The sequence below is a fragment of the Megalops cyprinoides genome, chromosome 2 (genome assembly GCF_013368585.1).
Source record: "Megalops cyprinoides isolate fMegCyp1 chromosome 2, fMegCyp1.pri, whole genome shotgun sequence".
Taxonomy (NCBI): Eukaryota; Metazoa; Chordata; class Actinopteri; order Elopiformes; family Megalopidae; genus Megalops; species Megalops cyprinoides.
The window spans coordinates 18,265,880-18,291,771 of NC_050584.1; the positions used below are offsets into that span (position 1 = coordinate 18,265,880).

The window sequence follows — 25,892 nt, forward strand, 5'->3', positions numbered from 1 at the left end:
AAGTAAGTCAGATTACACCAATGTTCTCCTGACACATAGTTTTATTCTGTGAAAAAAAGTGGCATCTGCTGTCAACAGACAGCATATTACATTGCACAGTGATGAATTTTGAATAAAATCGTCAGTATGTCAACTATCTTGAAATAGTTGTTTTGAAACTATGTGTATACTGTCTGTATACACCGGTACTTTCATCTGTTTGAATGGTTTATTTAACAGGGACAGTGCACGTTAAACATCATTTCACTTTGCACGTCTGTGTGAAGTTAACCAGAGTAATTTGGATTCCTAGTCCCTGGATAGGTTAAAACAACACATAAAACTAATAAAACAACAAGTGTTTCTGTCTTTTTAATCGGAAACAAGTTGCCTAAGTAGCTAACTTACCTAAAGTTGAGACCTAGTCCTTTCCAATGACAAATGATGGGTTAAACAAAGTTAAAGAGGCTAATAACATGTAAGGCAATGCTGCTGCTCATTACACACCAATCTCAAGTTTTTACATTGCGTTCCATTGCATTCCATTTAGTGCACACACAGGCAGTAATAATAATGGCTAATCTGAACATCCATTCAAGTCATAGACACACTCACTGGTGAGAGATACACTAGTTCTTCATCTCCACAAACCACTAACACATATGCCAGTCTGTGTCTGTTGGTAGGGGGTGGTAAGGGGCAGTATCTGACACCTAAATGTTGCCAGTTCGATCCTCTGGTGGGCTGCTCCTGTGCTCTTAGACAAGCGACTCAAACCAAATCACCTCAGTAAATATCCACCTGCATAAATGGGGAACATATAGAAACCGTGAACTGATAACAGCGTTGTGTAAGCGAATGCAGTGCATCGATGTGGTATTTTGTCTGTCTCAAGAGACAGCCTCATAAGATGTATTTCCTCAAAGTGTCTTGATCCTCGTTACTCAAAAACCTCCTCTCGCATTTAAATGTTGTCATCAGACTTGAACATGCAAATTTCAGCGGAGCAATGGGTCCCTGTGAATAATTGTCACGGATCACTTTCAGTAGGGGCCATGCTGTTTCCTGTGGTGGAGCTCAATATAAGTCATTGTAGATTACAGCAGTGCCTTCACACTGCGTATGCTGGGCTTCATTTCAACTGCTTTGAATTCATGAGGTTTGATGGAATGAGTTTCTTTGAATGCTGATCTGTATTTAACATGTTTACGGGCTATTTACTATGCATCCTGTGAAAGAAGTGTGCTATCTGTGATGCGTTTGTGTTAATAAAAAATTTGAAAGACTGAATTTGTTCAACACCCTTTCAAAAGATGTCGAACTCCAGATCAGTATCCAGTTAACAGCTCTAATTACAGGCTCAGTTGGAAAATCTGCATACACATTGTGGCCCCAGGGTGAGGGTTGAGAAACATTTCTTAACAGACACTGTACAGTGGAAGGTTTTACCAAGAAATAATTAATGGTTACCTTTCAAGGTCCAACTTTAATTGCGACTCTTGAAAGATACAGGAAGTCAAATTTAACAAGAAAACGCCTTTCAGCTTGCTGTTTTGCCTAGCGGAAGAGAAAGGCTAACGGAAAGGGCCTAGTGAGATATGGCCTAAGATAGAGTCTGCGGGCTCCCTAAAGATACCAAGGCCATCAGGGTACCACAGTGTTAGGGGACTGCAATAGCGAGGGAGACCAGTAGCACCACCCCCAGGCCCCAAACAGGGCTCTGGTCTTTGCACTGATTACAGTCACAATGAGGGCTACACCTCTTGCCTATTGCTGGAGGGAAACTTAAATGGAATGAAGTTCGCATCTCAAAGATGTAACAATGAGCCAGTATAGTCACGTTGTAAAGAGTGCCTTACTGACATTCCTTGTTATCTCCAGGCTTTGGCTCTGCAAGGGAAAACTGCCTGTCTGACAGGCCTCTGTTAGACTAAAGATTCTCTACAGGAGTGCCATTGCCTGGGGGCACATTTAAGCCCATCGACACCTGTGACTGCAGATCTTGCAAAAATATAGATATTAGTGAACCAGCCATTCCGTACAGTCTTGTTGTACATTTGAAGCATGCTGAGGTTCCAAACCTGCACGTCCAAGTCCAGAACTGCACTTCTAAGCTTGCAGTTTTATGTGAAATAACTAAAGCCCTTTGTCTCACAACATTGACTTGTTTGTGAATAAAGTATTGGCTTAGCTCTCGACCTCAGTTGATTATCCTTTCTCATTTCTGTTGATGCTTCTTGCCATAATGGCCTCATAAGTTGTTTTGGATAAAAGCATCTGCTAAATGAACAAGCATAATAGATATTGAGTGGATCTGACTGTGGTATAGCTCTGTGACTGGTAGTGGGTGTTGATATCTGATATCTGGCAAAACCGTGCAGTGAAAACACAGGGAAGTTAATGGGTGGGAGGCACAGCTTTAGATGAGGTGTGTTAAAGCTGTTAGAAGGCCATGAGTATTTTTGTTGCTGTTGTTGTTTTCCCAACCTGTTCTTCGAGCTTCTTCAGTCCAGTGAGTTTTTAGCCTTTTTTTTAACACCCTAATGCAGTTTCCAAACCGCACTATAATGCAGTGTTGTTTGAGAGCATGCAATAGGACACGAGGACAGTATTAAGCTCTGGGATGTCATTAGCAGGAAAGGAGTCATTAACAGAATCATTGGAGTAATTGGTTCTTTAAGAGCTGTGGCTGGAAGAAAAACCATATAGGTGACTGTACAGTAATTAAGTTGGACAAGCCTGTATCACGTGAACAGCTGTGCCCCCTTGTGGCTGTTCTCTGAAATAATATTCAGTGGAAATGGTACTCTTTAAGCTGTCATATTTTGAAAAACGTAATGGCAAGTTAACAGTTTGCACATGCTTAACATAAATCATCCTATGATCCTGTCACTGACTTGTTTAAAACCATCCTTTGTTGTACCAGATTACAAGTCAGTGTGTTGAATACACCAGCGTACCACTCACTAGGGCAATATTAACGACACGCCCTCAGTATGTGTAGTACCACCCCCAGCCTGTAACGTATATAAAATGTATGTAAACTGGAGTCTTGTAAATCGAGGGCCGAAGTGCTTGGGTGCTTTAATGCATGGTCATTCACGGTATAGCAAGAAGAATAAGACACTGAAAGAGGGGAAGACAAGTCACCGTGTTGCGGTTTGATACATAATATGTTGCGTAGAGCTTGCGTAGAGCGTTTGTTGCAAGCAGGAGCTGTCAGTCTCTGCTGCCATACATGAACATTTCCTGATGAATAGGGCTCTTGTTATTGGGGGAATAAAGACGAGTAACTCATATTTCTCATACACATATTTGCCTTTGCTTTTTTTTTCACTTTCATGGTGGAATTATGCTGGTTTCTGCTACATTTTAATCAAGCAAAGCCAGCCTGATATGCCATTAATGTGAAAGGTGGCTTGTGCTTTTGTCACTGGCTGCTCTCTGTGTGGACACAGCTTCTATTAGAAGGAAAAGTCAGTGACTGCCGATGACAACAGCAGACAACTGTGGTTCAGACTGAGATAAATGCTTATGAATTATCATGCTTTCTTGAGGATAAGCAGTAAAATTGAGTCTTGAATGTAGGGCCCCAATCCCTTCATCTGAAGATGATGACGACCATTAACATAGTATTCTTTTGAAGTAGGTCACAGTAAGTCATGCCCCCCTTCCGCAAGGCAAAGTCGTAAACATCTATGGCCGTGCCTGTGCTGTCATTTGCATAAGATAGGTGAAAACCTAATCACAGAGCAGAGGTATTGAGAAACACAACATAGCCTGACGTGAGTTCTGTCAGCCATTTCCAAAGCTTCATGGAAAAATAGTTGAAATTTACCATGAGCTTATGATAGGGATATCCAAGCATTTTTATAACTTTTAAAGGCTATTCTCTCAGTTTAGCAAAACTGCCACGGAGATACAATGGGTTATTCCTCCAGCATGTTTTTGTTTTCAGTAACTCTGACACTGTAGATTCCCATCTGTGCTCTGACAATAAATAATTCAGAATTTCATTGTGAAGCTGTTAGACTTTTATTGCATGTAAGCTCTGAGGAATAGCTTTTTATTTGACAGCGTTTTAACAAGCCAAATTTCTCATGGATGCATTGAGTCGTGGTGAATTGAAACTGTTCTCTTGGTGCTGGGATGCATGCGCGTGGTGGTGGGGGGCTGGGTTTGGTAATCCACCAGGGATGTGACCCTTTGACCCCTGAGCCAGGAGTCCTCGGCAGAGCGGCCATTACGTGCTGCACTGTGAGCGTGAGGCGTAAAATGGCCGCCTCCCAGACCAAGCGGCCCAGAGGTGCCCTTCAGTGGAGGATGTGCTGGGGCTGAATCGTTACTGAGCATGCCCGACACCACAGGGTGATTTAGTAGCACTCAGACCAGGGACACAGGGTGCAGCGAGCTGTGGGGCGATTGTGTCAGTGTGACTGGTGTGTCTCCTGTGTGAATCTACAGGCCTGTGTCCTTGGGAAGACCATGTAAGGGGCTGGGAAGGCTAGAGCCCCTCCCTCTGTTCTCTCTAGCTAGGCTTTTGCTGTTTCTCCTTTGAAACACAAATGTGCTGGTGACCCCTTGCACTGGTATGAGCTTGCACGGTAGTGAGTCAAATTTTCACTGTGTCATGGAGAAACATGATGGAGCATTTCACTGTTTTTGGTACTAAGAGTTTGATCTGGTGTGCAGGCTTGCACATTGTAAATTGCAGGTTGAAGGAAATGTTCTAATATTAAGAGCAAAATTGGTCATGTTCAACCAGTACTGAATGTCTTCTGAATGAGACGCAAAGAGATCAAGGTTGTTGACCCTCCCATACCCTCTAGTTCTCATCTGGGTATATGAAAAATGATAATGAAATCAGCATGTGAGCGGTATGCCAGGATTACAATTGGAGAACAAAATATCTACTCTGTCTACGAAGAACTGGAAAGTAAGTTCATGTACACAGCTTTCCCAATCATGATCTCAGCAATTTAATAAAAATACCCCACATTGATCAGTACAGGATGATCCTCTTTACACAGGGGAGGACTGTGGAGTAAATCAGTTTATGAATTGGTATAAATCACATTTGTGGGAATGAATTAAATTATTGCACAAACACTTTGTGTAATTATATGAGCCACGTTGCGGACGGGCTTCTGTTTTCTTCTTGAAGTACCCCATCACAGACTTGAAGTATCTGCATGGGTGGAATAACTGCTGACTAATTGCAGCAGTTTGTGCTACACAGCTGGCATGCTCTTCAGTCCGTAGTGTCGATATCCTGGAGATACAATACCGCGGCTGTTTGAACAGAGTGCTCATGACTGAAGCTGAGTGAGACACCAAAATGGATTGTTTTTTTGCATGTTGGTGCAAACTGATGAACGCGCCGAGTTCCGTCTGGTCCTCTAATTTAGAATCTTCCCCCTTGTTTTCCAGATACGTAAAGCTTGAAACACAGAAAATTGGGACACCATGAGGACCAGCCCAAATTACATTCCACTGAAAGGAAGCCGAAGCGCATTTTCCACCATTGAGCAAAACAAAAACAAAAACCAGAACAAAGAGCGATATGAATCGAGAGAATTCTGGCCAGTGGCGTCACAATCATGTGGTTAAATGTCAAACGTGAAGTCACTTTTTTTTTCTCCTCTGCAATGCTGTTTGTCAGATTTTGTGACGAATTACTTACGTGATTCTTAGTCACCCACAAACACATTACATCACACATTTTTCTGTAGAATTTGATTTGTGTAATTCATTTTTTTTTCTATGATTTTTCTCTTTTTTTTTAATTCAACTTTTCCATCATGGCAAATATAAACAGTTTTCTTTAAGAACTGTGATGAGATTTATAGGTAGAGATTTATTCTTAAGTAGTGAATTATTAAGTTCTTTCATTCTTTTCCTTTTCTTTTTGTTCTGTGTTAGGCACAGTTAGTGTAATTGTATTTTTTGGACACTGCAGTGTATACAAACAGGTAGGGGGAACATGTTGCTTTGTGAGTCACGGATTTCCGCATTGTATCGAATCGCGATGGTTCAGCTCTCGTTTGACATTGCTGAATCACGTATCAGATGTAGAATTGACATGTTGGTGTAAAGATACTATGCAAATCTGCACTGATCTTTCATGGTGGCTCCTTTTGACGTTTTGTATTAACAGTATGGAGTCTTAATTCGTGTTGCATATCGAAAAAGAATTTATGCTGGCAGGCTAACTCCCCGGATTGTCAGGAATCTCTCTGTGCGAGTGTGACTGCGTGTGAACGTGTGTGTGTGTGTGTGTGTGTGTGTTGCTTCGCAAAACAAGCTGTAAACTGTTATGAGAAACAGGTTGTGACAGATGCAGTGTCTTTTTTTTTTTGTTTTTGTGTCGCATTTGTATTTTTTGACTCGTCGTACCTCTTTGTTAACCTCTGTTGACAACTGCAAGCCGCCTTGATTCAATGAGCTCAACCTTGACAGGGCAAATAGGAGCATGTTTTGTATTTAGATGAGCAGATGTGGTTACTGAGCATTGTGGGTGACGTACAAGCTTAGTCTTTGCCATTTTTTCCTGTTATGTCTAGAGCTTAATCTGTGTAAGATATCCAGGTTTAGTTGACGGCTATGTCAGTGTTGTGCAACTTGTGTAGTTTTACAGATGAACGAGTTGTGTGGCTCCAAAACTCTGAAAATGTTTTATTAAGCTCACAGGGGTCATGGTGCTCGGTACATCTGTCCCTGTTCTCAGACACTACAGCACAGTACAGTAGGCCTTTAGGATCCTTTGCCATTTGTGTTTGGTCCAAGACCTGTGAGATGACATTTGTCCCCTGCTTTTGGTTCCTTCAGGTAGAAATCTGAAAAGTGAAAGACTGTAAAATGTGTAGCGAATAGAGAAGAGATGCAGTCTCAGTGGAAAAGCCTTGATATGGACCTGATGACTCTAAAATGGAGACAGAATTTGTTTGAATTTCTGGGACAACTTTTTTGTGCTTTTGTGCTGTCTTTGTTGTCGATGGTGTTGGTGTCATGCTTAATGTGGCTCTGAATATATGTATAATTATACAAATGGTTATGAAACACGGGGGGAAAAGTTCACTTTTGAAGGAAAGAATCTCGCTTTTGCTTTTGTGTCAATGTACTGTTAAGTGATTTGGGTCCTGCCAGGATAAATGTTTGATATGACAGACAAGGAAATGCTGCAATACAAAGCTTTCTGAGAGGAAGAAAAAAGTTCTTTATTTGAGAGCACATCTGTAAAAGCAGTTTAATCTGTAGTTTCTTTGGAATATTGTCTTTTTCTATAACACTAGAGGGTCTTTCTACTCTTTTGACACTTTTACAGTTAATGTGAATTCAAAAGGTGGTGATAATTTTACATAATCCTACAACCATTCAAGGCTTGTAGGTTTGTTCTAGATATTTTTAAGACACTTTTTAGGCAAATGTTTTTAATGTTCTGGTTTATAAGAAAAGTATTAACATTTTAAAAGCCATAAGTGACCAGTGGAATCGTGGATGCTAGGGACAGGATGATGCAGTACTTCAAGGGGGAAACATTGCACGGATAGCAATAACACTAGGACAGTCTCAAAGGATTTATTTTCTCTGCAGTTCATGCTCTGTCAGAAGCTTACACAGTAAAACTGTTTTGTCAGAGGTTTATATTGAATCCTGTTGTACAGGTTAACAGGTTTAAATTATTGTCAGAGTGCATTCTTTGAAGTTTTGATGGCTGCCACAGTCTTCTGTAAATCTTCTGTTTTGAGGCTGCAAATAAAGATTTGGGACAAACTCCTTGTGCCATTTCTTTTGAGAGGCATCCACAGTCACACATCCAGACACAAATGTTATGAAATTCAGTCAAGATGTTTGGTTTCATTTGTTTATAATGACATGAAAGTAACTGAAATAGTTACCAAGTACATCCCAAATGCCCTTATTACAGTCAATGATTATAACACCCAAGGGCAGTCCTTCAGGAAGAACAGTCGATCATATGCTGTTAACATGTTCATTCATCCACAACGTGCACACTCTTGATACAAAGGTTAGTGTTGCCTGACCTATTCCACCAATTTGATCTATTCCATTAGCTGCAATAAAACCCTATTCATATTTTAAAATCGTCAATGATGCTAACATGAAGGATGATATGTATTACTTTTCACACTGGACATGTGCATTAAAATTTCTTGTCAGACAGTTGGCAGCATTGTCACAATAATTCATTATTTAAGTGCAAAGCAGTCAAGGAGAATTTGTCTGTGGAGATGCAGGTACACGATTATGTAGTATTGTTCTACTCTCCTGATATGTTCTTATGGTTAATGAAAACATTCTGAAGCTGTATGAATATATGAAGACAATTTCCATATACGTGCACTGCTTCGTCTCGTGCACAGTATCACAGTGTCCTTCTGTCTTACAGGAACAGCTGACGTGCAACAGGAAGAGAAGCCAAAGGAGAAAGGTAAAGTGTATTGTTTTAACAGAGAACCATGAAAGTACTTAACAGTTCTTTTGAAAACCTCCAGGTGGCACCAAGGTTCCTCATGTATACCGTCTTCTGAAAAAAGAGCTTGCCTCTTGGAGCGTGCTTTTTACAATATGTTTCCTTTAGGTCAGTCTGACCTCAGACACTACAGAGGCCCTTTGTACATTATAAATGCTGGATAATGGAGATGTGTGTTCCAGTCTTCTCACAGCTCAGGTCTGTCTCGCTTTTATGAGGCTTCTAATCATGTCGTTAAGCATGGCAGGAGAGCTGCTGTTAAGGGCCTAATTCTCTCCCCGGTCTTAATGTGCATCTTTTGCACCCTACTCAGATGCATTAACAAAGAACAACAGATCTTTGGCCAAATGAGTGTTAAATGACTTTTTTTGAGGACCAAGGGCTATTCTCTTAAAATCTATCAGCAGGGAGACTTATTTTGTTTTTGCCACTTAAAATTTATTTCCAGTGTAGAGTTCTCTATCACTTTAAGATTTTAGGAGTAAGTCAAGTGTTTAATTTGAATACAGACCCTAGGAAGAGTGTGTCATGGGACACATCATGCTACAAGCTACTAATTAAATTCAAAGGCAGAGAAATAATTGGTACATACAATCAAACAATTCCCATGGGGTGTATTTTTTTTTTTTGATAGAATCAGCACTTTTAAGGTTCAACGCCAGGGGGCTGTACTAAGTCACATTGTTCTTTGACATCTGTCAAACCTGTTCATCTCTGAGACCTGTTCAGCTGACAACTCGGAGACACTTTCCTAAGCACAGATAAAAGTCACCTGTCAAAGAAATCAGACATATCGGAATTATACTTTTAATAAATCTTTTAATGTGTGAGTGTGGGAAATGGAGGATAGCATATAATTTTAAAAGTGCATAATGCAATGCTCTGTCTCTATTAATTACTTTTATGGTGGAATCTTCAATTGTCATGTCTGAAAAGCTCCATTAGCGTTACAGTCGTAAGTGCTTCTCCTCTCTGACAAATGGCAGTTAAATCATTTGTCATCTATTAGAAGAAGACATACTGGGACATTATTGTTGATCTCTTCACCTGTGATTAGTTTTTAATTACTCCCTTACTTTTTTACTACTTATAGAATGTCCCTGGGCACATACTAACACTAATTAAAACATCTATGTCCATGAGCATTTTTATTTAAAAATACTAGTGTTTTCTTAACATTTACTCCTTAATGCAAGAATTGATCTCATTTTTCAGTATCTGTAGCCTGAAATTATTATTTTGCAGGGTTGTTCTTTTTTTACTGTCTTTGTTTGTGTAATAAAACATTCGTTGATTAACCAAGGAGGTAGTAGCTGTGTCTACTAACCTCTTTTAGAATACAATTAAGTATTCTTTTCTCTAACTTCAGTATCCTTTTCTCTAACTGGATCTAGCACCATATAGCAGTCTGGTGACAGAATAACAAGAGTATGTAATAAGTGCATTCCATTGTCAGACATTTGCATTATTCATGTCTTTAAGGCTCAAAACAAGGATATCAAGGATGAAGAGACTGACTGCAGTCATGGTCCTAAAACTATGCTTACTCATCTTGTGTGGGAGGGCTGTTTTCCCTCATGTGTCAGAAGTCAAATAATATATACTGAGCAATGTTTAGTGTATAGACTTGCCAGAAATGTATGGTGTCAGCGAAATAACTGGTGACATTAGGTGTAGACTGATTCTAAATGGCAGTCCTTGCATTTTAAGTTATGGCATCACTTCATAGTCAGGCAGTTAAAATGTATTTGTTCTGAATGGGGTGCTGTAGCACTGTGCTGCTGTTGTGTATATTTGTGAAGCAGGGCAGTGTCCATGCGCAATCCTGTGTGCAGGCTTTTGAGAAGAACATTTGCAGGACTCATTCAGCAAGACTCTTAAGGTTTTTTGTTAGGGAAGATACTTTTCTTTGAATGGCTGTGATTACAGCTATATCTTACATTTACGTTTACATTTATTTATTTAGCAGACGCTTTTATCCAAAGCGACGAACAAAAGTGCATACAGTAAGTATAGCGACAGTACGGGGACACGATGTGTACAGTTCCACAATGAGACAGTAGTTCTCAGCTGAGAGCAAGGTCTGTTTGAGGACACAGTACTGTCTGATTTGTACAACTACAGCGTATAGGGCAAACTTCAAACAGCGCAATGAGTGTCCGAGTAAAGGCGGCGACAAGAAACAATTCAAAAAGCACACAGCAATTTACAACAGCACTGATTGGGGGGGCAGCAATTGTGTGCTCGGTCAGTTCAGGTACAGTCTGAAGAGATGCGTCTTCAGACCCCGTCTGAAGGAATGGGGTGATGGAGCTGTCCGTAGCAGGACAGGGGAGTTCGTTCCACCACTGGGAAGCGATGTAGGTGAAACGCCGTTCTCTAGCAGAACGAGTACCTCCTGCCTTGACCATGCAAGGAGCGAGGCGTCCAGTTGGTGCTGAGCGCAGGGGTCGGGCTGGTGTGTAGGGCTGGATGAGTTCTTGGAGGTAGGTAGGGGCTGTCCTTGCAGAGAAGGCGAGGGTCAGGGTCTTGAATCTGATCCTGGCAGCGACAGGAAGCCAGATCTTGTAAGGTTCTCATCTGGACAAGTGATGATTTTTTATCACATTTCTGATTTTAATCAGTAGAAATATTGCTGTGTACAGAGATAATGTTAATATAAATATATATTATTATGTCTCATTAGAACAGGGTGACTGACAGGAGCCACACCTTTATTCATGGACTACTTAAAAGTCAGGGAATATTGATACAGAATGCAATTTGATACAAATCAGTTTTGCCGGAGAGACAGAGGGGTCTCTTCACAGATGGTAAATCTTATTGTAAGGTAATGAAGAGCAAGACACAGTGTAAGTAATTGGATTTTTCCATTGTGTATACAGTATGTATAATTGATGATGTCCTGGTGTGATCCAGTCTGCAGCGAGAAAGAAGCGTGGTGTTTTCCCATGAATAATGAATTTGTGTAACTTTGCTTCCATTCATTATTATGTTTTTTGTTGTAAAATCTGATTCTTGCACTAGAGTTGGAGTAAACTGTATATACGCACAGACAGACAAATTGGTTGATCCCCTTTCACCCATAAACACAGCCTGGTCACAGTTATTCCCAAGAAGAGAGATTTAATTGAGTGACCATTAAAAGAAAAGAAAAAACAAACCAAGCAAGGAAAAGTTATCATGACGGCAGGCGCATCCGAAAGCTGCTAAAAACCTTAAGCACCTGAGAATCGATAAACAAATTAAGCACAAACATAGGAACAGGAGAGGCTGAAGAAGCCCCCTAATGAATTTGCGCAGCGTAACCATTCCATTTACCTGATGGACGATAATGACCCAAATGTGAATGGCAAGTGACGAGCCCATATTCTTTATTTAACATACGGGGGTGCATCTGCCAGGACTGAGGGCCCCCGCAGGGAAGGGAAGTCATCATTTATTAAAGCCGTCCTACCAAAGAGCAGCTGCTGTTGGTGCGAGGACAGTGGAGATGGGCCCACAGAGGCCCCGCCTGCGCATCTGTCTGTCCCCATTGTCGCTCCCGCGCAGACCGCGCGCTAACGCGGGGCGTCTCCATCCCCTCACAGTGCCCTCTCAGAGCCGTGTGGTGGAGCTGTGCCTGCTCTCCACAGCGATCGATAGGTCACCTTCTCTTCTTTTCATGGTTTGCTGCCTCTTGCTTTATGCCGGGGGGGGGGGGATCAAGTGCTAAAAGGCCTTCTTGCGGGGAAGGATCGATCTCTCTGAGCTCTCAAGCAGATGTTTCTGTAGCGGAGCATGACCGACCAATGGCCATCTTGAATACAGTGATATATTCTAAAATCATGTATTTTTTTAATCTGGCAAACTGTGATCATAGTGTTTCCTTTCTTCCTTTCTAGAGCTGACAGCCCTCAGTTTTAAGTCTATTACAGTTGGAAATCACAGTCATGCCCACTAGATATGAATAATGAACCTATTTATGAGATAACTGCTGGAATACAGATAGGATTTCATCACCGGTTTTTAAAATTTTCACACATTTTAATGCTCTCCAAAGGAGTGTGCTTTGTCTTTATACGACGAATATTCTGGTACCGCACTCCAGTAGGGGGTTCTCTCTGGAAGGGATATTTGCCGTTGTAGCTTCTCTCTGACATACTGTCCAAGCTCATTAATCACTTGCGTTAAGTTCATTTGGAGGCAGGCTCTCCCACATGATTCTTGGGCTGTTGCTGACGATGCCTTCGCCCCGCGGATGCATAATGCAGGGTGATTTGTGTAATGTGTGCAGATAGGGAGATGGGAGCCATTTTTATTCACAGCGCTTAAGGCACAAACCGTCTTCGGCGTGAAGTGCACTTCGCATATGCTGTTTCATAGCTTTAGCTTATCCTAGAAGAGCTGGAGGCCTCAGTGAATCACAGGGCAAATGCCTGGATCATCTTTTCCTGCCGTCGGTTTTTACTTTGGTGTTAGCCAGGCTGGATTTAAAACAGGAGAAGGCCATTTTGAGGCATTACGCTGTCTAGAAAGCTGAACGCGCTCATTCGTGCTAGAAGTTTGTTTTGTCTTATGTTCTTGTTTCAAAAATGAAACACCGCTCAGGTGTTTCATTTTTGTTCAGTTTTGTTTTTGGTCTTTTTTTTTTCATAGCAGTGTTCATAGGGTGGATTACATTTGTGCTCATATTCACATTGTGTAGAATGCACTCAGTGCAAAGAACATTCAGTCTGGCCAAAATTGTCCAGTGTAATGACAAAAAACGCAAGCAACAGAGTTGTCACACTGTGCTGTCACACGTACATCCCTAATATACTTCCTACTGTGTGAAATTGCCATTTTATTGCTGAATAAGCACTTGTCTTCCTCTCAGAATGTGTGAATGACCTCTTTGCAGTAGTATAACGCCTGCCAAAACGTCATGTCTGTTTTTATGGAACAGATCACTGCCAGACACCGCTGTAGCATATCCTTGCTGTCTTAGTTCAGAGGAATCTTTGGTTTGGCTCTCAGCTCTCTAAAGATCAGGAGGAAAGCATTAATTTTACAGATGGCGTAGTTTTGCTTATGTCGACTGTCTGTCCCCATTTCAGCCAAGAAGAAGAAGCCCAAACTGCTGAATAAGTTTGATAAAACCATCAAAGCTGAGATAGATGCGGCAGAGAAGCTTCGAAAAAAGGTACGGCCTGAATTGCGATGTCATGAAGTTCTGTTCCATTAAGACCCAGGCTTAATGAGACCATAATACATATTAGGTTCAATTAATAATCAATGTCTTCCTCCACTGACTCAAGCTTAGTCTTAGTCTACTGTCCATCTAGCGTTTTTCCATCCTTCTATATCCATCCATCACTACTCGCATGGGGAGAATTTGTTTTGTACCTAGATTTAAGTACATTATTCCAAATTTGTGTGCAATGACTCATGAGCAGCTGTCTTCTCCTTCCCCTGCCCCGGCCTCCATCCCCTCCTCCTAAAGCCCTCCCCCGGCAATAATCATTTTCCCTGGTGCCCACCCACCGTGAGGCACAGGTCTGTGGAAGGAGACGGGAAAAAAAGTGAATGCTCTTTGGCTTGCTTTGTTTACCTTAGGGAAAAGTTGAGGAGGCTCTGCGTGCTTTTGAAAGCCTTGTCCAGAGATATCCCCAGAGTCCCAGATCCCGCTATGGCAAAGCACAGGTAAACATACATAGACACACACACACACACACACACACACACACATTGCATTGTCAGTCCTGCCGTTATAACTTGCATAAAAGTGGACAGCTATATTGTCAGCTGTGTATATTATCAGAGGGAAATGAACCCTATTGATTTCTCCATAATTTACCACTTAACTGTATACTTACCAAAATAAATGATGGCTAAAATTTTAAAAATGGCCTTGCAAACTTTGGCATTCTCAGGCCTGGTTGACCTCAAGGTTTTGATACACATTCTGTTCATTCAGGGCTTGAATAGTGTTATGTTTTCTTAGTCAGATTGCACAAGTTAACTTGTGGTGAGGCTTGAATGCTTATGCTCACACTCACTGGTCTGGGAGTGTTGCTTAGACTGGTCTGACATTGTTGCTCATTCAGCTTAAATGGATACACTTCTGTTATTTTGAGCTGGTAGTGGCTCTGGATAAGAGCGTCTGCTTAATGAATGCAATGTAATGTTCACGCAGTCAGAGGACGACCTGGCAGAGAAGATGCGTAGCAACGAGATTCTGCTGAGGGCCATTAACACCTACAGAGAGGCAGCCGAGCTGCCCAACGCACCCGCAGACCTGGTCAAAGCCACACTCAAGAGGCGTGCTGAGAGGCAGCAGTTCCTGGGTAGCTGCAGCGAGCGATCTGATCCACCTCCTGGAAGATCTCTGCCCACATGATACCTGCATCCAACCTCTGCTCACATCCCTTTTCTTATTATTCTTAAACTTTGGAAGCAGTGGCTCATTATGTTACATTTATATCGCAGAAGTTACAAAATGGTGGAGATCGTTGCCAAACACTTCTAGTTACAGACTTCTTATGCATAGGACCAGCACTAATTTTCATAGGTCAGTTTTGGATGTACGGCTTGTGCTGTTTAACATTTCTGTGACTTTAAGGTTTTGGGTAAGGGTTCAACCTATTCAGTCAAGCCAATAATTGTCCAATAGTCTCAGTTTGGGCTCAGGTGGAAAGATAATCAGAAGGCCTCTGGCTTTCTCACCGGACCTGATCAAGAAGTATAAACATTTATGAGGAGCAAAGCTACATTTTAACCGATACTGGGAAATGAATACATTAACTGCACTGATCATTCGCTTTAATGACCATCTGGTTTCTCATGGTCAACACCCTTTTCAGAAGTCACAATCCTCATTTGGCAGCATATTTTACAATAAAAATCTCACTCTCATCTGAAACACCTGGTTGAATATAGCTGGATTAAAATGGAATTTGATTTTAATGTTCACAGCATTTTGTTAATGGCTTTTATCAAGCAGGACAGAGTGAGCTGGTATTTTCCATTGACTAAGTCCTTGTGTCATCTGAAGGTCGTATGCGTGGAGCTTTGGTGACCCTGGAGAAATTGGTGCAGATTTTTCCAGAAGACGTTTCCCTGAAGAATGACCTTGGAGTGGGATACTTGCTCCTGGGAGACAACAAGAGTGCAAAGAAAGTGTATGAGGAGGTGTGCGGCTTGGTTTGGTTTATGCATATATAATTTATACATTCCTGAGTAGAAAACATAAGTACTTTATACATTCCCTTTTGTCTTTGAAAAAGGCAAATTGAATAACAGTCAAGCAGTTCAGATTGGGGTGGACCCTCTGTTACCTGGTTTGTAAAGTTCAAAATGCTGTAGAGCACAGTTAAGCTCCAGGGATAGCTTCAGAAGTCCTTTGGATCCTACAGGCCTGTCACATGACCCCAGAAAACCAAGGGAACTTCACTGGTTCTGGTGTAAATTATGGAGGTGTTTTTAAATGGGTGCAATGCCAGACACAGCATTTCCAGGGACACAGAATACTTAAGGTGTGGCCTTTCCTGTTCATATTACATTTAGCCCAAGGCTGAGTCTGTGCGCTCAACAAGCATGCTGAACACACACTGTCTTTTTTCTATTTTGACATTGCACCATTATCGGTCTGTGTGGAGCCCGTCCATAAATTGACATGCTGTTATCTGAGGTGCAGGATGTGCTGTCGTCCTGGTGACATTCATTTAGTGCCATTAATCCATTATCAATTGCCTGGTTCTTTTTTTTTTTTTTTTTTTTTAATTTCCTCACCCCCCCACCCCCCGGCAGGTCTTGGCCATGGCTCCAGATGATGGCTTTGCCAAAGTTCACTACGGCTTCATCCTCAAGTCGGAAAATATGATAGCTGAAAGCATCCCATTCCTCAGGGTGAGTCGCATGTGAGAAATGAACCGTGCTTTCGCATTTGTAACGTGGCCCAGGGGCCGTGCTGGGTGCTGCTCTAAAAGCTATTTCCCTGCTGACTGCCGTTCAGTCGTCTGCAGTGAAATTGCGCTCGTAGCGGTTTCTGTCGCTAAAGACTAAGGGCCGTTAGAGCCGGCTCCTGCAGGGATTGGCTGGTGTTTCCACCAGCCAATTTCTCAGTGGCTTAATTGCATCTAAGTGTTTAATTAGCTGGATACATTTGTACCTATTCTGACCCCACAATGTAAGCAGAATGTCATGCAGAACAAAGAGCATTTTTCAATTACATACAATTACTCATTATGAAATAGCTTTTATTATGTATTATGTAAACATAGGATCTATTAACCATTACAGTAACCAATTAACAAATGCTTGGTTCAATACTCCTTCAGAAATGTGTAACATTTGTATGACGTCCTGTTGTGTTTTTCTACAATGAAACACCATTGAGAAATACAGGTCAGTAATAAATGGAAGGTGTGCATATTTATTTTGTGTTCGATATGGAAAGTTCATGGAAACAGATGTGTTTACACATCACTGCATCTTTTCCAGGAAGGACTGGAGTCGGGGCACCAGGGCACCGATGATGGGCGATTTTACTTCCATCTGGGTGACGCGCTGCAGAGAGTCGGAGACGACAGCGTGAGTTCCGACGGAGTATTATGGGATGCCTTCCTCTTTATCATAGCCTCATGTCTGCCGTGATCCAAGTGATTTAAAAGGATGGAGCGATTCAGGGTGTTGTGGGTAAATGTCACATGTGGCAGGGAGGATGATGAAAGCCTTGGTGGGTTAAGAGGGTCCATTACTCCTGGCTTGGCAGCCGTGTGCTGTGCTGGCCTCTGTAAATCTATGCCCCAGCAGAGGGCGCTCTCTGGGAGGCCTGCACTGCAGCATCACCTCTGACATGTGCCTCCTCAGGAGCTGAACCATCTGCCTGCTGTGGAGTACTAATGACTGCTTGATGTCCCCTCCAGGCCTACAAGTGGTATGAACTGGGACACAAAAGGGGACACTTTGCATCGGTGTGGCAGCGATCGCTATATAACGTGGACGGGCTGAAGGCGCAGCCGTGGTGGACGGCCAAAGAGACCAGCTACACTGATCTCGTTAAGGTACACAAATATGACATGAACCTCTGTGTTTAATGACCATCGCTTGCAAGACTTTATTTGGACTATAAAAATAAAACAGTTTCGATTTGCTTAAGATGTCAGATATCACATCAAGGAAAGATTGTACTTACTGGTACTTACTAGTATTTCACACTTCCAGTTTCTTATCTCTTCTTTGGATGTAGCTGCATACATTTTGCTACCCTTGAAATGAAAGAGTTAGATATTCTTTAAATAATGTCATAATATATACAGGCAGTCTCCCTTTACAACATAGTGTGTTCCTGGAAACCCCAGAAATTTATTTCCCCATAGACACAATGTTATAGAAAAGTGGCAGTTGCTTTGGAAATTGAATTTTTCATGAAAAGGTTAAGTCAAATATTCATAAGCTGTCAGTAATGTTTTATTTATTTTATTTTATTTAAATATCCAAGTATTTAAATATACTTGGAAATGGAAAAATGGAGTGCAGTGTTCAGCATTGTGACACACATTGCGCCACGGTTCAGGAATTTGCAAGAGCCAAATCACGGCCTTCCAGCCAGCATTTGACAGGGCGAGCCAGACAGCACACAGACACAAAGGATAAAATAAATAAATCTTCTTCTGCTCCTCACACACCCACTGAAATGAAAACAAACTGAAATAAGACAACACAAGAAACTAAAACAAACATTTTGTTTCCTGCAGTTGATTACTTAATTTTACTTCTTTGTTGGCTTCATTCAAATTCTCACCTCTCTAAACATTGTAAATCCAGATTTTGTGTCGAAAAACATTTAATGATGACATTTTTATGAGTCTTTGAAGCGCTCGTCTCTGTAGACCAGACTGTTGTAAAGCTGAGGGCTGGCTGTATCTTTGCAGGAACCACTTTCAAAAAGCTATGAAGTCGCACAGGTTTACTTTCTGGCACGTAATTGAGTCACTGCCGAGTAAAAGTGACATTGTGCTTCGTGGATGTATGCCAGATCCCTTCCCGCACCAACAGTGAAGACCCAACATATTGTAGGCAAAAGACAAAGCTAGAAGTAGACTGTTTCTCTCATGTTTTAATCTTTTCCTCATGATTGTCAGCATTTTCAGTCACACACTACTGTAAGGAACATTATTTTCCATGTGCTTTCATTCTGAAATACCATATCAGACTTTATTGGAAAATTGTATGGTAAATAAGACAAAAACAGTGAAAGACCTTTGTTTTTTTCTGAAATGTGCTGGTAGGTTCTCTGCAAGACAAGTGTGAATCCACCCATAGACTTGTTCATGAGCTTTTGCACAGAAGTAACTTTTATAGAGGAATTTACTTGTGCCTTTTGTGGGGAGCCAATAGCACTTCATCCTCCGTGATAAGGATGTGTGTAATCACACAAGTAAATTAAATTAGAATTCAGCTGAAACCCTGGTGTGCCCCAGAAACCCAATCCTTCTCAACCCATTGGGATTTGTGCTGTTTCATTTAAAAATACATCACTATAAGCACACAGAATCAGTGGTTTGTAACTTTTTCCCCTTGAACTGGAATGACTTTAAGTATTACAAGTAGTGCAAACACATTGTCATTAGTTTGCTAGATCTTTGTACTGGTCAGTCAGTAAGTAGTTTCAGCAGGCCTTATGGCCAGACTTTGGTATCTGTCTGTCAGAGATTTGTAGTAATCCTCTGCTGTCTGATGGCCCTGAGCTGAGGAACTAGTCCCACTCAAATGGCACTGGCTGCCCTATAATACTGAAGTCTGGCTGGATCTCTGCCTCATACTGGGTAAAGCAAAAAAAAAAAAAAAACTCCTGCTTCAAAGCAGATTAACAGCAAGCAGGGAACTTTCCATCTGATTTCTGTCACTGCTATAGCAGTGCATTTTGGGTCATCACAGAGCACCGAAACTATAATGGCGTCTGAGGAAGTCAATTGAGGAGTGCGTTACTTGTCACACACTAAGTGTCCCTTGCCATTATTGGTAAAATGTGAAATTGACATTCACATATATTCATCAATAGCCACCCCTGCTGTGCGGTGTGTTGAGCCCTATCTCAATTTTCCCACAGCCAAGCCTGTAAGAAAAGAAAACGAGAGGGTAAACGAGTAAACGCGAATCTGATCTCAAGTGCCGAAGTGGGCCGGTGCTCACACGGCATGCGCCGTCCCCGTGTTTCAGAGCCAGCCGCTGGTGCAGCCTCCGTAATGGCATGGACTCGGGCCATCCGCTGAATGGCAGAGATATCAGCAAAGCCGCTCAACAATAGCAGGCCTCCGTCCTCACTTTTATTTTGATAGCGTTTGTTCATTTGGGGTGGGCCTGACAGAGTGGCTGCTCACGCTCCCTGGGAGCTGTCCTCTCCCATCAGTCTCCTGGCACGACGCAATGCTGAAATAATGGAGGGAGGATTAGCCATCAAAACAGCGCGAGCGTACTGCTCCCGAGAAGAGGGGCAGCACGGCGGTACTGGAACATAAAGAGGCTGCTCTTTAATGTCCGTATGGAACCATCTGGAAATTTGTGACTCACTGTTACCGCAGACACCGAGTGCAGAACATTCATTTCTCTCCCACACGGTAAAGATGAATGGCATCATGCTGTTTCGTAAAGGTCATTACCGTGCACTGTCGCATGATAATGGATAACATTCAGAATTATTCTCTAAGATTTATGTTCTTTCAGAGAATATTGTTCTGATGCCATTCTCAGGAACTTTTCATGTATTTTAATCAGCTGCCTCTCAAGATAGCTCTTTCCAGCGGCAAAATGAATGTTCACCGTATCTCACCGTACAACCTTTGATAATCTCAATCATTGTATTTCCCACTTAAAGCTCTTCCCGCCATTGTAAAACAATTAAATCTGTAAGATTTGAAACTTGGCTTAATGATCCTGTCACTCTCATAGACTAGAGAGGGGATGTTGAACCATTTTAAGGCACAAAAAGTATGCTGACACTGTGTGTCTGTGTGTGCGTGCGTGCGTGTGTGTGCGTGCGTGCGTGTGTGTGCGTGCGTGTGTGTGTGTGCGTGTGCGTGTGCGCGTGCACGTGCACGCATGTGTACGTGTATTCCTGTCCCTCTGACAGACTCTAGAGAGGAACTGGAAGACCATCAGGGACGAGGCTCTCTCATTGATGGACACCACCAGGGGGCTCTTCGTACCTGAGGATGAGAACCTGAGAGAGAAGGGAGAGTGGGGCCAGTTCACTCTCTGGCAGCAAGGTACCGTCGAGCATCCAACGGTCTGACATACTACAGAGGCGAGACCCAGGCCTGGTCGCACGCCCTGAGGCGGTGTCCACGCTCTGGCTGTGATGCGTTTCACGCTCGTACTATCACTATCACACCCATTATGCGCACGTATATTCACACTGCTGTGGGGAATTTCCACTCCGAATATTCACGCCTCCGTTATTGGATTAGAGGCGATAGGCTACCCTCTACATACTCATCCTAACAGTAGAGGCATTTCCACCGCGCAGCCACCCGTGCCACATACATTTGTTTGCCCTTCAGGCAGGGGTCAAAACCATGGATACCGCTGCTTCCAATGAGCCCCGAGTGGTCTTAATTGGCAGGCAGAAAAGGCTGCTATTAAAGGAACCTGGCGCAGTGGAGTGATTTATTACGTACATTAAACACAAATGAGCTTCTTTGTGCATCTTGAAAACACCTGTGATATCGAAGATTAAGGAGACCACATACCACATTAAAAAGGTTATTACAAATATTTTATATATTATATTGTGATTTATGTATATAATATATTGTAATATATAATAGATATTATTACAATACACACAATGTAATATATATTGTGTGTGTGTGTGTGTGTGTGTGTGTGTGTGTGTGTGTGTTATCCAGGAAAATGCACTGTACTGCAGTGCGTTAGGTGTATTTAAGCTGTTTAGTACAATGGTCATGGGCCTTTGACTCCTCTGTGGAGAAGAGCATGTTAGATGTTAGTCCATCCCCTTGTAATGTTAGAAGCAAACCGAATACAAACCACATAGCCTCTCTGATGTATTGACTGCGTTTTAGTATACTGTTTTTATCTTTCTTTTTTAATAAGACATACACCTGAATGCTTCCATGGGTTTCTACCAAGCATTACATTTCATGCATAGAACAGATGCAAGACCACAGAGAACAGCACATTTGAGCTGAAATTCATCACAGTTAATTAATAGCATGATGTGATGTATTTCCATGTGTAATCAAATTTCCTTGGATTCCTGTCAGTGTTTATCAAACAGAAAGGAGCATTCCAGCTGGCTGTGTTGTTTTCCAGTGTTTTACCCTCGGTGATAAAATTGTCAGGTTATTCTTTGTTTGTCCCTTACGGACTGCCATCTTAAATGACTATGTTTAAATTGTCTCAATTTGTATCTACAACAGTGGATCTGTTCATTATTTGTTTGATATGTATGAAATCTATTCCAAATTACAACTGGATGTACAAATGAAATACTTGCCAGTTCCACCACAGTGATGTGGTGATGTGAGGAAAACCCCTCAAGCTGTAGCCTCCTCGCACCCTCCACCTCTCACTTCATTCCGTACTCCTCTAATTGGTGTCTCTCAGCTCTCCTCAACATCCCGGCCCTTACAGCGACCGTACAATGTAAATGCGGTCTGTCACCCTCCGCATGGCCGTGTCAGCCTGCCAGCCTCTGCCTCTCTCCCTCAGGTAAGAAGGTGGAAAATTCCTGCCGCAGCGTGCCCAAGACCTGCGCGCTGCTGGAGCGCTACCCAGAGGCCACTGGCTGCAAGCGTGGACAGGTGCGTCACGCAACGGCTAATGGCCCCTTTGTCGCTCTGCCAAAACGAGCCGGCGATCCTTCGTTTCCCTTATCACTCACAGCGAGCGTCTCCCTCCAGCCAGGGGAGGGCAGAGGCACTAGAGAGTCCCCGGCAGCCTCATAAAACAGATAAATGGTCAGGGGAAATTGTACCGATCAAAGTGCCTCAGCGCAGGAAGAGTTATACCGTAGGATACGTTTTCTGCCAGGGTAAGGACGTTTTTGAGGAGTGCCACCCGTCCTTAAAAAATACAGTGCTGAACCATTTGCATCAGTGTTCACCCTTGCAGTGTAAGCCTGCTCTATCAACACAGTCAGTGAAAGTGTTGGACGTGGGTGTCACAGGGATAGTGGGTGAGTGTTGATGTGGCCAGTGGTCCTCTGGAGGAATGGGGGTGGCCTTCCCAATCTTTTCTCTCTGTCCTTGCAGATCAAGTACTCCGTAATGCAGCCGGGTACCCACGTGTGGCCCCACACCGGACCCACCAACTGCAGGCTGCGCATGCACCTGGGCCTGGTCATCCCTAAGGAGGGCTGCAGGATCCGATGTACCAATGACACCAGGTGAGCCCAGCCGAGCAACACATGCTATTATGCATTAATTTATTAGGTAGACATTATTGTCAAGACTAGTTTACAAAAAGGCATATATAAGTATGTGTGGTAAGTCTACACCATAGCCCAGAGTTAATAATAAAATACTATTCAAATTCAGGAAACTTTGAATATCATGTCTTTCCTCATTTGTTGAAAATCATTCACATTTTTAATATTAAATGTCACATTAGTACCTTTGTCATAGAATTTCGGAATCCCCTACAGTCCTGTGCCTCAAGATTACATTTTATGTCAAGACTTAAGTTTGCATTAACCTACAGTGGTTGTAACATTGACCGATGTAGTCAGACGAGGATAAAACTTAATCTTAATTTAATGATATAATGCTTACCGTTTTCTATGTGTCAGGGGAAGTCTGTGGCTTGTATTTTTAGAAGGGGAAAAAAATGAAGGCCTGGGGATTATTTTTAAAGATGTGGCCTGGCACACACTCTCGTTCCTTTGATGTGAAAGGGGGTCATCCTGTCGTCCCATAATGAATCGCCTCAGAGCCCGCCGCCTCACTGACGCTTGATAACGCACAGCCATAAATCCTTGCCTGCCTCCGCAGAGAAGAGCTTCCCGTTTTCTCTCTCTCGTTAACAAATGACTCAGTACCCAAGCCGTTCGTTGCTCTCTCCGTGGCATCACTCTAAGAAAGATCTCTCCATATTTATTCATCATTGAGGCTTGAGTTATGATGCAGCAGCCAGGGCTGACGACAATTGGAAACATCTTTTCGCATTATCTGAGGCAGAGCGTTCTTTTTTTTTCCCCAAGACGGGGGTGAGATTTGTGAGTTACATTGTTACAGAGTTGATAACGTCCTTTATCACGTGTGCTGTTCTCGCAGGGTCTGGGAGGAAGGGAAGGTGCTGATCTTTGACGACTCCTTCGAGCACGAGGTCTGGCAGGAGGCGGACAGCTACCGGCTCATCTTCATCGTGGACGTGTGGCATCCGGAACTGACCCAGTACCAGAGGCAGACGCTGTCGCCCATATAAAGGGTTGGATTGGCACTGCCAGGTCCCTGAGCAGTGCCCTTACAACCACAATCACAGACACTACTGTTGTGGCTGTTACTTCACACTCTTAAAGAACAGCCATTCCAGTTATTACACAGGGGGGTCAAAGGGACTGGAGTATGGTTAGTTTTTTAGCTTTTTGGGGGGAGTTAGCTGAAGCTGGTGTAAAATCCTGACAGGTTCTACACTGACAGCTTCACTTATTGACTGTTATTGGTGGTACTCAAAAAAGGAAGAGGTGATTTACAAAGGAGGTTACACGAATTTCAGATTACCCACTGAAGCCCAAGCAAGGATGGGAGAATGTCATTTCTGCTTTCAGTGAGAGAACACACTTGACTGTCAGGTATTGTTTTGTTTTTTTTTTTTTGGTACAAATTTCACAGTGCACCTTCCAAAACAGATGCTGCTAAGACAATTGAGGGCCTCTTGCTGCCTTGAGCTGTAGAGCATTGCACCTCCCCTGGTCCTGCTGCTGTTCGCACTGTTAAAATCACTGAAAGCATCCCAGAAGTGTAAAACTGTTTATCAGCTACAATTATGGCTTGGCTCTATTTTCTGACTAATTGGGCTTTTAGTTGTTCATGTCAGAGCTTTTTAACTGTCCACAAAATACTGCAGCATGTAAGGTGGAATCAAAGGGTGTAAACGGTGTCTGAAATGTGTAAATTTGCTAGTGCCATGCTTTGTGCGATTCCATTGTGACATAAAACTAGATCACTGCTCTACCACAGTTACCATGAAGGAATTCATTACCGTTTTTAAAGACATTCTTCCTAAACAGGGACCACTTGCTTCTGTCATGGGCAAATTTGTACTCGTGTACCTTCCTTTCTTGCAAAGATCATGCTGTACCATTTATGGAGATGTACAGTATGCCTTTTGTGTTAGGGGAAAAAAAACACTACTTAAAGGGTCTTGAATAGATGAGAAATTACTTTGTTTACTTCCGAGTCATTTCAATAGCAGGGCACTTTCCATGTTTTGATTCATTATTTTAACAAGAGAATAAAAGCTACAAGTCACACAGGTACTGCTAAGGGAGGTTGCAGTGTGCAGCGTGGGTTTCCCTTCAGTGGTCATCATGCCAAAAAAACGTGTGTGTGAGAGACATTCATTTCAGATCCATATATTGTAGGTATCATTTGTGCCTTTTTTTCTTGGTCTTATATTAATGTACAACCACAGACACCCTTATAAAGGTGCAGTTGTGTCATCTCTGTAATGTGAATTAAAAATATACTCTAGGAAAAAGTGAACGTGTTAAAATATGAGATTGAAATAAAAGGTATATATTTTTTGATATATGTAAAAATGTGTCCAATATTGGTTGTTAGTTATTGTCACTTTCATATATGTAACAAAACATAAGCATAAAGTTACATAAATGGCAGTAATTGTGTTATATTTTCGCATATTTTAACACCTTACTTTTTCATAAGGATATGAAGCAAGAAGACTTTGAATGTATTCAGGCTGTATTTTTCTTATTTGAGTAGTATCTATGTGTAGAGTATCAGAGTGTCAGTTAAGAGCCTTTATTTCTATAATGCTGGAATGAAATATGTTTATACTGGAAAAGGAACACTACATCAAAAGACTATCCAGTTGATTAGTGCCTGCAAGGGCAGAATGGAATTATGGGATTGCCTAGATTTGAATTTGTGGTGCCCGTCCGCCAATGGGTATAGTGCCTCAGCATTACTCCTGTTTGGGTAATTTAAGGAACCATGCCTAGCTAATGAGTGGGAATGTCTTAATTTTTCCCTCCTGCATCAACATTTTGCTGTTACAAATATTTTTGATACATTTGATATCAGGTTAATTTTTTATTATTATTTTGTTGCCATTATTGCAATTATTGCACCACTACTGCTTTTAACAGGCCTTTTTTGAAAAAAAAAAGTTTGATTTACGTTTGATTTATTGACTTGCACTGAATAATGTTGCCTCAAACTGGTTATGACTGAACAGCTTTGTCGATAAA

General features: G+C 42.1%; 1 protein-coding gene across 9 annotated transcripts in view; it reads left to right on the plus strand.

The window, feature by feature from the left end:
• Window positions 1-25,072, plus strand: part of unm_hu7910 (un-named hu7910) — a 58,260-nt gene extending 33,188 nt beyond the window's left edge. For 3 of the 9 annotated variants that reach the window (XM_036516878.1, XM_036516867.1, XM_036516913.1), the window contains 12 exons: window positions 8,390-8,431; window positions 13,552-13,637; window positions 14,051-14,137; window positions 14,631-14,781; window positions 15,489-15,625; window positions 16,244-16,342; window positions 16,937-17,026; window positions 17,362-17,499; window positions 20,568-20,703; window positions 22,172-22,263; window positions 22,714-22,847; window positions 23,734-25,071. In XM_036516878.1, coding sequence (XP_036372771.1) covers window positions 8,390-8,431; window positions 13,552-13,637; window positions 14,051-14,137; window positions 14,631-14,781; window positions 15,489-15,625; window positions 16,244-16,342; window positions 16,937-17,026; window positions 17,362-17,499; window positions 20,568-20,703; window positions 22,172-22,263; window positions 22,714-22,847; window positions 23,734-23,884 — 1,343 coding nt within the window. In that variant the 3' untranslated portion in view covers window positions 23,885-25,071. Of the gene's footprint in view, window positions 1-8,389; window positions 8,432-13,551; window positions 13,638-14,050; window positions 14,138-14,630; window positions 14,782-15,488; window positions 15,626-16,243; window positions 16,343-16,936; window positions 17,027-17,361; window positions 17,500-20,567; window positions 20,704-22,171; window positions 22,264-22,713; window positions 22,848-23,733 lie in introns of all 9 variants that reach the window. The other 6 variants (XM_036516859.1, XM_036516871.1, XM_036516904.1 and 3 more) reach the window with 4 other exon arrangements.
• The last annotated feature ends 820 nt before the right edge of the window (window positions 25,073-25,892 follow it).